Below are 18,834 nucleotides of genomic sequence, written 5' to 3' on the forward strand. Positions count from 1 at the left end.
TTGCTTTCTGATTTACTGTTTGGTTTCTTTGTTTGTTGGTTCCTTAGGTTGTAGATAGTGTTTTTGTTAGCTTGTTTTCTCTTCATGAATGCCATTTTTATTGTACTAGCGGGTTTAGATTTTTCTTAGGTTTTTATGGCAGTGGTAGTTATTTTTCAGGAACCAAACCCAGTACTCCCTTGAGGATTTCTTGTAAGGGTGGTCTTGTGGTAGTGAACTCCCGCAGTTTTTGTTTGTCTGAGAAATATACTATTTGCCCCTCATTTCGGAAGGATAGCCTTGCAGGGTAGACTATTCTTGGCTGGCAATCTTTGTCTTTTAGTATTTTGAAAATATCATCCCATTCCTTTCTAGCTTTTAGGGTTTGTGATGAAAAGTCTGATGTTAACCTGATTGGGGCTCCCTTATAGGTGATTTGACGCTTCTCTCTTGCAGCTTTTAAGATTCTCTCTTTGTCTCTGAGTTTTGCCAATTTGACTATGACATGTCTTGGAGAAGGCCTTTTTGGGTTGAATACGTTTGGAGATCGTTGAGCTTCCTGGATCTGAAGATCTGTGATTTTTCCTATACCTGGGAAGTTTTCTGCCACTATTTTGTTGAATATGTTTTCAATGGAATCTCCATTTTCCTCCCCTTCTGGAATACCCATGACTCGGATATTTGAGCGCTTGAGGTTGTCTGATATCTCTCTCAGATTTTCTTCCATGTCCTTGATTCTTTTTTCTTTCTTTTTGTCTGCTTGTGTTATTTCAAACAGCCCATCTTCAAGTTCAGAGGTTCTTTCTTCAACTTCGACAAGCCTGCTGGTTAAACTCTCCGTTGTGTTTTTTATTTCGCTGAATAACTTCTTCAGTTCAGCAAGTTCTGCTACATTTTTTTTCAGGACATTGATTTCCTTGTATATTTCCTCTTTCAGATACTGTATACTTTTCCTCATTTCATCATGATGTCTAGCTGAGTTTTCTTGTATCTCATTCAGTTTCCTTAGAATTATCACTTGAAATTCCTTGTCAGTTATTTCAAGGGCTTCTTGTTCTATAGGATCTAGAGTATGAGATTTATTAACTTTTGGTGGTGTACTTTCTTGATTTTTTGTATTTCTGGTGTCTTTTTTTTGGTGTTTATTCATTGTGGCAGGGGGTTTCACAGCCCACCGGTTTGAGACTAATGACTAACTAGGATGTTGCTGTGGTTGCCAATTTGGTATGGCTCCCGCCGTGACTGCTCAGTTGGCCTCTAGTGTCTTGTGTGTGTGGTTGCCTCGGGTCTTGGGCTTCTCCGGGGATCCACCTTTCTGGTCAGCTTGTACTCTGCTGGGCTGGTGGATCACGTACCACAGGGTGTGTGATCTCTGTTGAGCTTTCACTTTCTGTACAGGACTTCTCCCCGTTCCGTGTGCTCTGGCCCAGGCTGTTAGATCGTGCAGTGGCGACCCCACCGGGTGTGTGGTTTCTGTCGAGTCTCCGCCTCCCTGGCCGCACGTCTCCCCCCTCTGTGCACACTGTGCTGGGCTGGGGTGTGTCTTCTGCACCCCTCGTCTATCAGCTGGGCTTTCAAGACCCTGCTCAGCACCGCCTCGCCCAGGAAGTCTACCAGGTTTCTGCTAGGCACAGACGACCGGTCTCTCTGGGTGCCTTTGTAGCACTGTGTAGATCTTTCTCAGGTCTTGTTCACCTTTGTATCCCCCCGGTATAAACCGAGTCTAGTGCCCGCCTGCAGCCTGCTCTCCGGCAGGTTCAAGCGGACCTGGGAACTCTCCTACCACACTATTCCCAACCAGAAATTCGTTAGGCTTTTTTCCAAACTGGTGGTCGCAGAGATGGTATCTGCCTCCCAGTAACAGGAAGTTTACCGGGCCGGAGTCCAGGGTGTGGTGGAGTGACAGTCGGCCCGCCCGTACTTCCTAGCCCTCCCAACACTGGTCGGGATGCCCCACACCCCCAGCCCCACCAGAGAACCGCGGAGGGAGTGGGGGAGGGAGTGGGAGAGGAGGCCGGCCCGCAGGGTCCGGAAAGCCCCGCGCCAGGCCAAGCAAATGGGCTCAGTGATGGCCCAGCAGGGCGGAGCTGCCCGCACCTGGGAAAATGGAGGCAGCACCGGGGCAGTGAGTGGCCTGGTGGTGCAGGCGGAAGCCGCGTGAGCATCCACCCCCCGAACAGAGCTGTGCCAGGGATCACTCACAGTGCTGTGCCAGGTCGGGCGCTCGCTCTGTCTCTGGTTTGTTGCCTTCCGTGTTCTCGGCGCTGCTGCCTCGGGCTGTTCAGTCGCGGCGCCGCTCGGGCGCTCCCAGGAATCTTCTTTAATGCCGGCCTGAAACCTCGAATCCTGAATAGGGCAGCTGGCTGCCTTCAGTGCGGCCCCAGCCTCCGGGATCCTGGCTGCATCCACAGCAGCCCTGGCGTCGTGTTCCCTGTTTCAAGACTCGCTTTTGCAGCTAAGAAACAGTTCTTTTCCTGCTCCACACTTCAAAGCTGTTGCCTGTAAATGAGGCAGCCTCTCCTGCCGGGGGCAAAGTGGCGTTGAGCCCCCACGACCGGCCAGCAGCAGCAGTCCTCCCTTAAGAGATGGCCAGAGGAAGGTCCACAAGTTTCCCGGCTGCCTGAGGCCCAGTGGCCACCTTTTCCACCTCAGCTACTCCGCGCCAGCCGCCGCAGCCGCCGCCATCTTGCCCCTGAAGTCTCTTGTTAAAAAGTATTATTAATAATATCAAAAGGACAGCCGAACATTTAGCCAAGGGTGGGGCCCTGTGCAAAGACAGTCCTGGCTGGGGATTACTGGCCGCATTGCAACATAGCCCATATATCTGCATTTCCAGTTAGAGGCCCAAATGGTCTCAGCCTCAAAGTCATGATAAGTCAAATACTGTTTATTCGTTAAAAACTCTTTTATATAGTTAACCATGGATAAAACATCAAAGACTAGATTGAGGTTGCATGACTGAATGTAACAACCTTAACTTTGACAATGTGAATCAGAGTGTAGAATAAGATGTGTAAATAAAGAAGGAAATAACTCAGAGATATCCTATTTCATAAGGCAGGCATCAAGAGATAATGTAATAAATTCACACATTAAGAAACAGAGACTTAAATATAAGACAGTTTTATTATTTCAACAGAAAAACTAAAACATGATAAAAATGTCAAATATTAAAAGAAGTTACTATAAATGAATAAATACTTAACTTTTATATCAGAAAGTAAAAAATAATATCTAAATTTGATTAAAAATAGATAAGTAAATTGGCTGGAGTTATGGAGACAGCTGTCAAAGAATGTAAAAACAAACATAGTTGAAGGTGGTTGTCTCTGTGAGTAAGAAATTGTTTTCCAACCAGCTCTTCTATACTTTTGGTTTTTAAAAATATGTTCCTTTTATTTAATAAAAATAACTGTGGAGAGCTAACATAAGTTAATTAAAGAGCAAGATATGGTATAAATTTTGGTCAAGAAGATGCATCTATGAAAACAGATAATGCATATTCCTCTATTTTGGTTTCCAACACCTGCCACTCATGTGGGCAGTGCTGTTTAAAGACATTTAACTGCTCAATGACGGAAGTTTATTTAAATTACTTGCTAAAAGGCATGCTATATCTTTGGATAAAAAAATTAAAATCCAACAATCTGTGCTTTATTAAAGGTCTGTCTAATGTAAAATGATAAAGCTTAGAAACATAAGCAGAAGAAGATACACCAGGATATGTGAATACAAAAGAAAATTAGGCAAGTCTTCAAGGAAAGATGGTGGCACCGCCCTTCTTCCAAAACAAAAGCAAAAATGAAATTTTAAAAAATATTTTCTTTTTTTACGTGTGTTTTTCTTTTCTGTTACAATGATACTGGATTAAAATACTAAAAAAGAGTATCATGTGATAGTAATCCTAAAACCAAGGAAATATTTTAACTTCATACCACAAACTTTAAGAAATGTCGTATTAGAGTAGATAGTTCAGGTGAAAGAATAAAACCTAGATTTTCTATATGGCCTAAAAGGGCCCAAGGATAACGTAGTTTCACTATTATATTCCATCTTCTTTCCCACACTTTCTTTCTGATCCTTGCACATGCCAAGCTTGTTCCTGGATTGGGGCCTTCATACTTGCTGTGCCTCTGCCTGGAATACTTTTCTCCCAGATATTTCATGGTTAGTCTCAGGTCAGAGGTCAAATCCTCAGTAGCCAGCCCTCATGGCCATTATCATTACATCCTGTTTTATTTATTTTTAATTTTTTTCTTCATTATATTTGTAACTATCTGAAATTACCTTGTCATGTATTTTCTTGTGTGTTTATTTTTTTATCTCTCTCAACTAGTGTGTGAATTACTCAACAGCAGGAATCTTGATCATTTAATATGCTGGTCTTTCCCTGTACATGACACAGAGTAGAAACTGAATAAATACTTGCAGAATGAATGAATGATTCTTGAGATGAACACTTGATCCTATTTCTGAAGAGCGCATTTTAAACAACGGATTAAATATTCAAGGTTCAGCTAGTTGGGACCAAAGGTATAGGTGGTTTAAGGGAAAGTCAAAACCCATAGAGAATTAATAGTATCTAGAAAACATGGAAGGATTCTTCATTTCTGCTCTATTGACCTACAGGAAGACAAAAGGGGCTGGGCAGACATTTATGCTGCACCATTGCATGAAGGGATATGGTGCATCCCTGAGTAAAGGAGTAATTTGAATCCTGAGTGTGTCCCCCCAACAGAGGCAGATATGCCTCTGACAAGGTGGTTGGCTCTGCAATGCAGGATGTTTAAGGGCGTTATGGCCAGAGGGAACAGAAACAAAATACACCACTTGTTCAGCTGATCTCTCTGCCTCTTCCATCCTGCTGAAAGACTGAACAAAGTGAAAACAATCAACACTAGGTCTACAAGCTCGGGTTTATTGGAGAATGTACAAACAAACTGAACTGGTAAAAGAGTCAAAAAGATAACACCCTATTGTTTCAGATCTAATAGAAGGCATGGATAAAACTGTCCCTGTCAAAGGTAAAAAAGCAGAAAGTGTATCTGGAAATATAGTGACTGAATATGGACTATTGCCCATTCCTTTCCTATTTCAACTCCTACACTTTTATTTTGGAAGTTTATTATTTAGCTTTTCATTTGCTTTTAATTTATCTGAGATTTAACACACACACCTACTCTTCCTACCTCCCTCCACACACACTAGAGATCTAATATCTGCTTTTAGGCTAACCAGCACAGTTAGTCTTTGGCCCCCATACTTTTATTAAATAATCCATTATTTCTCCATTGCCCCATCTGTCATTACAGATGCTTTCTAAGTAGGTAAGTAGGTCTGTTTCTAGGATCTGCACAGTCCTTTGGTCTAGTTGTCTCTGCATACATCAATACCACACTATTTTAATAGTTTTGCTTTGATATTTGGTAGGGTGAGTACCTCTTTTTCACTGTCTTTTCTTTCCCCCTCATTCTTTTTACTTCTCCTTTCAAAATTAATTGCTCTTTTTGCTCTTTACTCTTTGGAAATTCTGTGGAAAAACATGTTTGAACTGCATTGAATTTATAGATTAATTCAGGACGAATTGCCATCCATACAATAATGAGTCTTTCTATTCATGAACATAGTAAAATTTTCATTTATTTAGGTCCTTTCCTTCAATAAAGTTTTTATCATTTCCTTCATAATGAACTTTTACATATCCTGAAAAATAAGTAAGAAAAACACCACCCTATGAAAAATGGGCTGAAGCTATGAACAGACAATTTGTACAAGTGGAAATTTCATGACTTGTAAACATATGAGAAGATATTCTAGTGGTAACTAGGAGAATGCAAATTAAATCAAAACGCCATTTTATACCATCTAATTGGCAAACATTAAAAAATTTGGGAGAAGAAAGTGTTGGAAATGATTTTGAACCTTTACACTCTACCAATAGGTGCATAAATTAACACAACCACTGATGAGTATAATTTAATATAGTTAAAAATGTTCATACATTACCACCCAGTACTTATATTTGTCTCTCAAGAAACTCTGCACAATTTAAAAGGTATTTGCTATTGTGAAAAAGCTAAAACAACTTAATTGTCCTTGGAATAGCTGAGCTGTGGTTTAATTATATGATATAATTCTATTCAGCAGTTGAAATAAAATCAGCTCTCTGCTCAAAAATGTAGTGTGACTGACAAAAACAGGTTGTGAAAGTGACTTATTGTATATATATTGTTTATGGATATGAATATAAGTAGTAAAAGAACAAAAATTTTCCAAGCAGTGATAAACATCAACTTTAAAATAATAGATTGGTTAATGGACACAAAGAATGAGTACATTCTGTAATGAGGAATATGCCAACTAACCTGATTTGATCATCACGTATAGTACACAAATACTGATAGTCAACTCTGTACCCTAAAAATATGTATACTCAATTAGTTTCAATAAAAAAAATAATAAAACAAAATAGTAGTTATCACTGTGGAGAAAGAAAGGGAGGAGAGAAAGGAGAAACGAGCTAGGTTTGTCTGTAAAATTTTATCTTAGACAAAAAGAAAACTTAAGCAAATATGCAAATATCTGTCAAATATGGGCATGGTATATAGGTGCTTGTAATATTTTCCAGAATTTTCTGTATGTTTGAATATTTCATAATTTGCAGAAAAATCTTAGATTTAGTGCTGATATAATAGATATTTTAGATGTAGTAACACAACAGAGTTCTAACCTCTCTTTTACATATAAACACAAAATACAACTATAGTGTAAATCAAGGTGAGATTAGACTTTCATTCATTCAAAATTTTTCCAAGATTTTTTCTTATTTTGTAATACCATTCATTATGGCAATTATACTATTTAAATTACAATACAAAACACAGGTGTCAGTTCAAATATGTAGCTGTTTGGACTCTACATATGGGTTCAAGGAAATCATATTTTATTACGTCATCTAAGTTAGTCTTTCCCAAACATTAACATACTGAATTTCACACTATATCATTGTAATTTATTTATATTGTCTGTAACAATTAGAATTTTGCCTATACATGTTAGCTAGGGCATTATATTTATTTTTAAAGATGATGTGTGCAGGTAGTTGAACCTGTGGATTTCATTGCAGAATAGCAAAGGTGTGTCTGTAGCACTGATCTGGGCTGGTCCTCCATCTCAGCACTAATCTTCCCTCCATGTCCCAAGGCTCTTCAAGAATCATGACCATGAGGACAGGGAGGGAAGAGAGGAGCTGGTTTAGGGATCTGAAGTGGGGATGTTGTATATGTTTGTTTTCGGTCTCTTATAGCAGAATACTTGATACAGGGTAATGTACAAGGAAACAGAATTTATTTCTTGAAATTTTGGAGGCTGGGAAGTTCATGGTCCAGGGGGCACATCTGGTGAGGGCCTTCTTATTGGTGGGGACTCTCTACAGAAGTCCTGTGGTGATGCAGGGTATCTAGAGGAGGCTGAGCAAGAGTGTGCCAACGAGCTTCTTCCTCTCCTGATAAACCACGAGCGCAACTCCTGTGATAACCCACTTATCTATTACCCAATTGATCCATGAGTGATTAATCCATTCATGAGGGTATAACCTTCACAGTCCAATTACCTCCCCAAAGCCCCACCTTTCAACACTGCTGCACTGAGGATCAAGCTTCCACATGAGATTTGGAGGAGACAAACATTCTTATCATAGCAGATGGGGATTCTCCGAGTCTGGGAAGATGAAAGCATGACAGCTTCTGCAGTGATGGAAACCTGCTTCTTGCTGCCACTCTCCTGCAGCTCTTAGACATGGCAGAACTTTGGATGGGGCGGATGGCTCTGAGGGGCATCTCGTAGCCTGCAGGGAGTAGCAAAGCCAGCAGATAGAGCCACAGTGATGACTGATTGCAGATGGTTGGCCAACCTAAGAAATGGGGGCCTGGAAGCAGTTTAATTTTTTTTTCTTTTGGGAGCAAAATGAGATGTGAGGCCTCATAACTAGGATTTGTGAAATTATGCTCTCCGTTGAGGTAATAAAAGGAGACTATCACACACTATGGAAGAACAGGAAAAATGTAATATTAACGACACTGTGTGAATGTCCCCCTATAATCGCAACTTCAGGAAATTTCCCCACAGCTGTCTTTTCCCTTGGGCCTGGTCAGCTGGCTGCCATTTCTTGGGGCCATCTCCCAACCTTCTGTTCATATTCTTATCCTATCTCTCAAAATCTCCTCTTTGGCCCATTTCCAGTGCACACAAATCTCTGCCTCCTTTGCCTGTAGATAAAATCTGAAAACTCCTTGTTCTTTATCATGTTGAGCAAATTTAACTTTTTATCTGTCTCACTTACTACCATTCCAGACTACTTCTGGAGACTGTCTTGTACACATTAAAAGGTTCATGAAAGGGCTTCTCTCGTTAAAAGTTACTTTAACCTGGAAATAATTTACCCTGCTCACTTAGAATGAAAATTGCTGCAATTTTTTCAGGAGGTGTACTTTACAGAAATGTAAAGAAAACCTTTTAGAGAAACAGACCATGTTTCTGCATGGAAGAACTGCATATTGTAAGAATGTCAGTTCTTCCTAAATTGATGTGTAAACCAAAATAAGGTCCAGATAAATTAAATGTTAGCCATTTAAAAAAAATTATTAAATACTCAAATATGATGAATCTGAATAGTTGTACAGCCTCTGAGAGGAGTAGAACATTCGAATACAAAGGAAAAAACAAGAGAAAATTTTAACTATCTAAAGTTAACATCGCTGTATTTGGGAAATATCAAAATAAACTGGTTAAAGATTTATAGCAATTATGATAGCATAAGCTAACATCTTAATTTAATGAAGAGCTCATAAAAATGCAAACAAAGCAAAAGACTTCAATATATAAATGAACAAATATTTGGACAATTAATTAAAGTAGAAATACCACTAGTTAATAATCACAGAAAGTGTCCAAACTCTAAAATCAAATAAATTAAGATTTTAAAAAATGAGAGCATTTTTTTACTTCCAAACTAGCAAGAATTTTTAAAAAATGTATAATAACATACTTGTGAGTGAAATAGCTACTTTTATACATCAATGAGAGAGATATATACATATAACTTTTGGCAATCATTCATAAAGACCTTTAGCATAGTTCAGATGTTTCAGCTTAATGATTCAATTTTGGGGGAATTTATTCCAAGGAAAAAAATCCTAAAATTTACACACAAAATTATTATAGCATTAATTATAAAATCAAAATTTGGAAAAAAACTTGTCCATCCAACAGGAGGGAACACGTACTTTATGGAATATTATGTAGTTATTTTTCAATGATGTTTAAAATGATTGTATAATAACATGGAAATGTTTATAACAGTAAATTAAAAAGTGATGTTGGTCCGTAAAAATATTAAGATACATCTAAGGTAATTAGTAATTAGCGAAAACATTTGACACGATGAGAAATCACTATACACCCATCAGATTGGCTAAAATTAAAAACTGAAAATACCAGTGTTGATGAGGAAGTGGCACAAAGAGACCCTTCAAACATGGCTTATTGCAGTGTAGACTGGTATAACTGCCTGTTTGACACTACTGATGAAATTGAAGATATGCATATGCAATGATCCAGCAATTCTACTCATACATAACAAAACCCAGAGAAACCCCTGTACATGAGCACCAGAGTACACAAATGTACAAGAATGCTCATGGCAGCAGTGTTTGGAGTAGCCTGAAACTGGAGGTGCCCATTACCTTTAGAATGGATAAATTGTGGACCGTTCAGGTTAAGAGACAGAACATAATGAAATAAACAAATAAGAGGTAAACATCACAACATAGGTTATTTTCACCGACATAATGTTGAATGAAAGAAATGTCACAAAAAAATTTATGTTCATGATTCCATTTTTATTAAGTTCAAAAATAAATGAAATAAAATTATCTTGTTTAGAATTATATACAAAAGTGGTAAGACTACAAAGAAATGCAAAGTTCTGATTATCTTAATAGTTGGGATAATAGCCCCGGCGGGGTGGAGGTGTCGTGACGGGGAAGGTACTGGGAAAGTAGAGGGCTTCTCTGGGTCTAGGAGTGTTTGATTTCTTGACCTGGAGATGATTACATGAGTTATGGCTTTACCACAAAATTTAAAACTGTACATATGTATTTTTATATACTATGTAATGTATGTTGTATATTACACGTTGAATTGTGTCCCCCCTCACCCACGAAGAAAAAGATATGTTGAGGTTTTAATTTCAAAACCTCTGCATGTGAATTTGTTTTGAAATAGGGTTATTTCAGATATAATTACTTAAGTTAAGATGAGGGAATGCTAAAATAAGGTAGGCCCCTATTGAAGTATGATTGTTGTCCTTGTGAAAATATGGCCATGTGATGACACAGAGAGAAAGCTATAAGAAGACAGAGGCAGAGGTTGGAAAGATACATCTATAAGCCAAGGAACACCAAGGATTGCCGGCCATCATCGGAAACTAGGAGAGAGGTATGAGACAGTTTCTCCTTTAATTAATCCTTCAGAAGGAATTAACCCTGTCAACATCTTAATTTTGGACTTCTAGTCTGTAGAACTGTGGAAGAATAAATTTCTGTTGTTTTAAGCTACCCAGTGTGTGTTACTTTGTTAAGGCAGCTCTAGGAAACTAATACATTATATTTCCACATTAAGAAATACTTTTATAAGCCCCCTCCCCCCAAATTTTTATGTTTCTAGTCTCTAATTTCTTGAATAGATTACAAAATCTAAAATCAAGAAGTAGTCAAATCATCTTACTTTATATATTCCCTAGGAAAGTTATACTGAAGGACACAATTCAAGTATAAAAATAAAGAGCTCCTATTCACAGAAGGAATCTATGTAGCATAGCTAGTTGTACCAAGAGGTCAAGGATCAATTGTAAATGTCTAAGTACATTAAAAAATAAAGGATGTGTTTTGTTCTAAGTTGGCCTGTAAAAATTTCATCCTGACCCTTTGATTCTCCTCCTTCCTGGAAATTCTCCAGCGTCTGAAATGACCCTGCACATGGTTTCTGGGAAGATGTTCTTGTTCATTCCATTTCACTCGAGAGCAAAGAAGAGATGACCTGAAAGAAGACCTAACCCGGAACTTCTCCAGGGCAGAATAGTGAGGAATGCAGACGGCTCTGTGAAATACAGACTTTGTTATAATTCTGCTTTCTGAAAGTTAGGAGTACAGACAGTGTGTTTACAGAGTAATGATTTTATATAGGACACTGAGCATGCCTGTAGGAGTGTTATCTTTCTCAAATATGTTCCATATGATCAGGGAATGCCATAAATAAGGGCATAAAAGAGCAATACATAAAGAAAAAGATTTTTTTTTTTTTTTTTTGGTGGCTGGCTGGCACAGAGATCTGAACCCTCGGTGTTAATCAGCACCACACTCTCCCAAGTGAGAGAACAGATATTTTTAATTAACAAAATACAACGTTTTTCTCTACTACTTCCTAATTTTCATATACCAAAAGGGAGTAAAGTACAGAAAAATGTTCCTCCGGAAACCTAATAATGAGGTAGAATAGCACAGTGATAGAGTTTTGAAGCCAGGCTGTCTGCTTTCAAACCTTGGTTCTACTGCTTACTAGTCTGGCTTATTTTTGGCAAGTTATTAGCCTCTCTAAGTACATATTTCTTCATCTGTTAAATTAGGGTAAAAACTGCACCTACTGCAGAAGGGCTGCTGGGAAGATTCCAGGAGGCAACATATGAAAAGCATTTAGCTCAGAATGTTGCACATGTTAAGTATTTAATAAACATTAGTTACTGGCATAATAATAATAATAATAATAATAATAACAATAATAAAAAGTCTCTTCATATTTATATTTGAAGGAGCTATAAACATTTCCAGTAGAATTGATTATAAAATGGGCTGCCTAAGGATCATTTCTTTCACCCCATTAATTAAATTAGGGAGAGAAGGAAAATTTCAGCCTCTCAAATTGACCATTCTAGTACTTAACATTCCCTTTCTAGTACTTAACATTCCCTGTCAACAAAATAAAATTCGCTACAGTTTCCTGGTCTGTTAAATGAGATTAAGTAATCTCTAAGGAGCTTTCCAAGCACCAAAAAATCTGTATTTCTAACATACTTTGTCAGCCATAAATCAAACATGTTACAGTTTCTAAATCATTTTCTTTCTTTTAATGAGTATTTCTATTGCACTAACTTCTACCTCTATCAATGCAAAGTACGACCTTTAGGCTAGTTTGGTGGCTGAAGCGTGAGTGTGTGTGTGTGTGTGTGTGTGTGTGTGTGTGTGTGTGTGTGTGTTGTGTTCCAAGGAAGCGTCAGAGACTTAGGTGGCCTTAAATTAATTTCAGTCAAAGGGCTGGGCAATTTCCATGCCACTAAAGTTTGCTTTAGGCTAGTTTGGTGGCTGAAGCGTGAGTGTGTGTGTGTGTGTGTGTGTGTGTGTGTGTGTGTGTGTGTGTGTGTGTGTGTGTGTGTGTGTGTGTGTGTGTGTTGTGTTCCAAGGAAGCGTCAGAGACTTAGGTGGCCTTAAATTAATTTCAGTCAAAGGGCTGGGCAATTTCCATGCCACTAAAGTTTGCTTGCACCAAATTTTTAGGATCACCCGCTTAAAAAAAGAAAAACATTATTTTTTGAAATATTCAAAACAATCGATAATTAAAAATTTTTTAAATGACATTTGCTATTTTATTGATAAAACCTATTTGGTTATAGAAATCACTTGGTATTTCCAAATCCACCTGGGGGCGAGAACTGAAATTCAGCAACACTCCGTCCAGCCTCTGGAAGAAATCCTTTGTTCTTCTCCCCTAGGTACACTCCTGGTTGACCAGGAGATGGCACTGTTGTTCCAAAGGAGTGACTTCCATGAGGCCCAGAAGTGGAATGGGGGGTGGGGGATGGGGGGTGGGGGGTGGGAGGGGGAGTAAGGATAATGTATGGCAGACAGAAGTTAAAAGAGAATTAGTGAGAAAAGTCCTGTTTGATGAGCCTTGGGAATAATGGCAAAATGCGTTTAAACAGTTGTCTTCCTCCATTTCCCTTTATAGGGGCAAACGTGAACATGAAGACCAACAACCAAGATGAGGAGACGCCCTTGCACACTGCCGCCCACTTCGGCCTCTCGGAGCTGGTGGCCTTCTACGTGGAGCACGGGGCCGTAGTGGACAGCGTGAACGCGCACATGGAGACCCCCCTGGCTATTGCCACCTACTGGGCCCTCCGCTTCAAGGAGCAGGAGTACAGCAGGGAGCACCACCTCATCTGCCGCATGCTGCTCGACTACAAAGCAGAGGTCAATGCCCGGGATGACGACTTTAAATCCCCCCTCCACAAGGCAGCCTGGAACTGTGACCACGTGCTCATGCACATGATGCTGGAGGCTGGTGCCGAGGCCAATCTCATGGATATCAACGGCTGCGCTGCCATCCAGTATGTGCTGAAGGTCACCTCCGTGCGACCCGCTGCCCAGCCTGAGATCTGCTACCAGCTACTGCTCAACCATGGGGCTGCCAGAATATACCCTCCCCAGTTCCACAAGGTGAGGCTGTGTCCACGGTTAGTCACCGGGTAACTGAGACTCAAACGGCGGCTGGGTCTGCAATCTCCAGGTAACTCAAGCTTGTTTGAGGCTTGAGTCCCTGGGCTAACTACCTATGATCCTCTATCTGGCCTTCTATCTGCACACCTAACCCTAGCTATCTCAATCTAGTTTGTTTGAAATCTGGGCCTGAGAGCCAGGAATGAGAACCAGAGTGGCAGGTAATTTTTCACATCTTGTGTGAACACCAATGAACTGATAGTGGCATCCTGGGGGACTGAATTAAGTCTGCCAGAAAGGTGAATGGTGTCAGATGGCCACATATTTGCCATCTATAAAGCAGAATGTATGATCTGAAGATGACTCAGTCTGCTTTGGAATTAATTAGCTTGTAATCATGAAAGGGCCACCCAATTTTCCAGTTAATGAAAGCTAACATTTATGAAGTACTAATAATTATGTTTATTGTACATAATGAATAAAGCACCCTGTTGTAGCCTTTTGTATTTCTTAATTAATTAATTCTTACAACTATCCCACAAGGCATGAGTATATATTATTATTATTCTGCAGAGGAGGAAACTGAAGCACAGAGTAGTTAAGTAACTTGCCTGAGCTCACACAGTGCCAGTGCCAGGATTCAACCTTAGATAATTTGGTTTCTGCATCTATTCTTGTAATATCACACTGCACAGCCTCTCTTTTTAACAAATTGACTGATAATCTCTAATGGGCTTGCAGGGACCAGATGCTAACAATACTGATATGAGCAAGACATGATACCTACCCTCAAGTAGCTTAGAATCTATTGGGGCAGACAAACACATTTCCATGATGAGGCAAGGGAATCAAAGGTGCTATAGGAATGTGAAAGGGACAGAGTTTTGCATCAGGTTAATGATGGTAATTAATTTGGAAGCCAAAATGCATTTCATCTTAAATAAACAAATCGAATAATACTGTTTGTGGGATACCCTTCATTCTAAAAATTTAATTAACAAGAAGCAGAGGAGTTTGAGGTATAGGCCAGCTAGCTAATCTAAGGCCACAGAAAACAAATTGATGGAAGTTTTACTGAATTCACACCTAAATTCTACCTCCTACCTTGGTAAAATGTCAGGAACTCATCTGGAGTCCTGCCACGTGAGGGTAAGCTGGAAGAAAAATTCCACTAAAGAATTTAAGGAAAGTGCGCTCAGTCAGGGAAAATTCCAGACGGACAACCCAGAGAACATTCAGTGAAGAGATGATGGTTTTCAGTGTTTCAATGGAAGACTAAGTAATTTTTTTCCTTAAAATAATATGTAAAACTCAGAATGTGCTGGAACTTTCTAAAATTTTTGTAGCAAATTTGAAATGATCATGATGAAGAGGAATAGAATAATAATAATATTGCAATAACCATCCTTTGTTGAGTTCTAATACAGGTTATTTCATTTAACTTTTATAGCAGCCTCTGAAGTAGACACTGGTGTTATCCTCATTGAAAAGGTAAGTAAACTAAAGCAAAGTGTTCAGATATTTTCATAAAGTCACACAGAGCAAGTGGCCAAGTTCATTCATTTGTTTATTTAACGAATATTTACTGAGCACCTACTATGAGCCTGGCACTGTTCTATTTACTGGAGATAGAGCAATGAAAGAAACAAAGACCTTCATAGAAGATACTTTCTATTGGGACACAGAAAACAACAAAATATCAAACAAACAAATAAATAGACTCTAATAAGGTAGGTGCTATGGAAAAAAAATAAAGCAGGACAAAGACAATGAGAGAATGCCAGTTTTGGGGATGTTTGTGTGTGTGCCATTTTATATAAATTGATTAGAATAAATAAAGATATAAAGGAGCACCTTAACCTTAAGCACTCAAATATCTGAATCATGGATATTCCAGAAGGGGAGGAAAAAGGAAATGACATTGAAGACATATCCAATGAAATAATAATAGAAAACTTCCCAGGTATAGGGAGAGATACAGATTTTCAGATTCAGGAGGCTCAAAGATCCCCAAACATATTCAACCCAGAAAGGTCTTCTCCAAGACGTGTTATAGTCAAATTGGCAAAACTCAAAGACAAAAAGAGAATCTTAAAAGCTGCAAGAGAGAAGCATCAAGTCACTTATAAGGGAGCCTCTATCAGACTAACATCAGATTTTTCGTTGCAAATCCTAAAAGTCAGAAGAGAATGGGATGATATATTCAAAATACGAAAAGACAAAAATTGCCAGCCAAGAATACTTTACCCAGGAAGGCTATCCTTCTGAAATGAAGGACAAATAGTATATTCCCCTGACAAATAAAAACTGCAGGAGTTCACTACCCCCTGACCAGCCTTACAAGAAATTCTCAACGGAGTACTGGGTCTAGTACCTGAAAAACAACCATCGCTACCATAAATACTCAAGAAAGAAAAAACCCACCAGTGAAATAAAAATGCTAACAATAATGAGAAAAATTTTTTTTATCTACTATCCCAAGAAAACAACAAACACAGAAGACAAACAGTAAACCAGAAAGAAAGGAACAAAAGGTATTTAAAACACTCAAACAAAAATCAATAAAATGCCAGGAGTAAATCAACACCTTTCAATAATAACTATTAATGTAAAAAGATTGAATTCTCCACTCAAAAGACAGAGACTGACTGATTGGATAAAAAAAGACCGACCCAACAATATGCTCCCTTCAAGAGATTCTCCTCACCTGTAAAGACACACATAGACGGAGAGTGAAAGGATGGAAAAAGATATACCATGCAAACAGAAATGAAAAACAAGCTGGAGTAGTTATTCCTATATCAGATAAAGTAGACTTTAAACCAAAAACCATAAAGAAAGATAAGAAGGCCACTATAGAATGATAAAAGGATCTATCCAACAAGAAGATATAGCAATCATACATATATATATATGCACCCAATGTCAGAGCAGCCATATTTTTAAAGCAAACATTATTAGACCTAAAGAAAGAGATAGAGACTAATACCATAATAGTAGAGGACTTGAACATCCCACTCTCAACATTGGACAGATCATCTAGGCAAAAAATCAACAGAGAAACACAAGATCTGAACAACACTTTTGGCCAATTGTACTTGGCAGATATCTACAGAACATTTCATCCAACAACCTCAGAATATTCATTCTTCTCACACAATGGATTAAAACTACAAATCAATAGCAAATGAAACTCTGGAAACTATACAAATACATGGAAATTAAACAGCAGTCTACTTAATGACATATGGATCCAAGAAGAAATTAAACAGGAAATCAAAAAATCTATTGAAACTAATGAAAATAATGATACATCATACCAAAACCTGTGGGATACTGCAAAAGCAGTACTAAGGTGGAAATTTATCACATTAAATGCTTACTTCAGAAAAATGGAAAGATGGCAAGTAAACAACATAACACTTCACCTTAAAGAATTAGAAAAACAAGAACAATCCAAACCCAAAGTTAGTAGATGGAAAGAAATAATTAAGATCAGAGCAGAACTAAATGAAGTAAACTCCCCACCCCCAAATGATAGAACAGACCAATGAAAGAAAAAGTTGTTTTTTTGAAAAGGTAGATAAAATTGACAAACTGTTAGCAAGGCTAACTAAAAAAAGAAAAAGAAAAAAGAGAGAAGACACAAATAACAAGAATTAGAAGTGAAAAAGATGATATTACAGTCAATACCTCAGAAATACAAGAAATCATTAGAGACTTCTATAAACAACTATACGCCAACAAATTTGAAAATCTGGAGGAAATGGATAAATTTTTGGACACACTCAAATTGCCAAGACTGAGCCAAGAAGATGTAGAAAATCTGAACAGACCAATAACAATCAGAGTGAAGCTGTTATCAGCACTCTCCCAACAAAGAAAAGCCCAGGACCAGATGGCTTCACTACAGAATTCTAACAAACTTTAAGGAGGAATTTATACCAATTCTCTACAACCCATTCCAAGAAATAAAAAAAGAGGCCATTTTCCCAAACTCATTCTATGAGGCAAACATCACCCTGATACCAAAACCAGACAAAGATACAACAAAAGAAGAAAACTACAGGCCAATATCTTTGATGAATATAGATGCAAAAATCCTCAACAAAATACTAGCTAATAGAATGCAGCAACACATACATAAAATTATACACCATGATCAAGTGGGATTCAGCCCAGGGATGCAAAGTTGGCTCAACATATGCAAAGCAATAAATGTGATACACCACATCGATAAAATCAAGAAAAAAACCATATGATCATCCTTTTAGACACTGAAAAAGCATTTGACAAAATTCAACATTTGTTCATGATAAAGACTCTCTATAAATTGGGTATAGAAGGAAAGTGTCTCAACACAATTAAAACCATATATGACAAACCCATTGGCAATATCATCAAGAATGAGGAAAAATTGAAAGCTTTTTCCTTAAGAACACGAACAAGAGAAGGATGCCCACTCTCACCACTCCTATTCAACATAGTGGTGGAAGTACTAGCCAGAGCAATCAGGGAAAAGAAGGAAATAAAGGGCATCCAGGTTGGAAAAGATGGGTAGCTGTCCCTGTTTGCAGATGATATGATCCTATATATTGAACATCCTAAAGCCTCTACAAAAAAACTCTTAGAGTTGAAAAATGAAGTCAGCAAAGTTGCAGGATACAAAATCAATACAAAAATCAGTAGCATTTCAATGGCGAACTAGCAGAAAAAGAAATCAAGAAAGCTAGCCCATTTACAATAGTCACATAAATAAATAAATAAATAAATAAATAAATAAATAAATAAATAAATAAATAAATAAATAAAGTAAAATAAAATAAAATAAAATACCTCGGAATAAATTTAACCAAGGATGTGAAAAATCTCTATGATGAGAACTACAAACCTCTATTGAGAAAAATTAAAGCGAACAGAAGAAGATGGAAGGATATGCCATGTTCTTGGATTGGAAGAATTAACATTGTGAAAATGTCCCTACTACCAAAAATTATCTACAGATTCTATGCAATCCCCTTCAAAATTCCAATGATATTTTTCTCAGAATTGGAAAAAAACAATCCTATCATTTGTATGGAGTAACAAAAGATTATGAATAGCTAAAACAATCCTGAGCAAAAAAATAAAGCTAGAGACATAACACTGATTTTAAACGATATTACAAAGATATAGTAACCAAAACAACTTGGCACTGCCATAAAAACAGACATACAGACCAATGGAACAGAGCAGAAAATCCAGAAATCAACCCATGCACCTACAGCCATCTGATCTTTGACAAAGGCACCAAGACTACACACTG

At 38.1% G+C, this 18,834-nt stretch overlaps 1 protein-coding gene across 1 annotated transcript in view; it reads left to right on the forward strand.

Annotated features, from left to right (window-relative positions):
* Window positions 1-18,834, forward strand: part of ASB4 (ankyrin repeat and SOCS box containing 4) — an 81,371-nt gene that overhangs the window by 38,792 nt on the left and 23,745 nt on the right. Inside the window, exon 3 of the mRNA XM_063099883.1 lies at window positions 13,039-13,529. Within this exon, the coding sequence (XP_062955953.1) occupies window positions 13,039-13,529 (491 nt within the window). The remainder of the gene's footprint in view (window positions 1-13,038; window positions 13,530-18,834) is intronic.

Source organism: Cynocephalus volans, chromosome 6 (assembly GCF_027409185.1).
Source record: "Cynocephalus volans isolate mCynVol1 chromosome 6, mCynVol1.pri, whole genome shotgun sequence".
Lineage (NCBI taxonomy): Eukaryota > Metazoa > Chordata > Mammalia > Dermoptera > Cynocephalidae > Cynocephalus > Cynocephalus volans.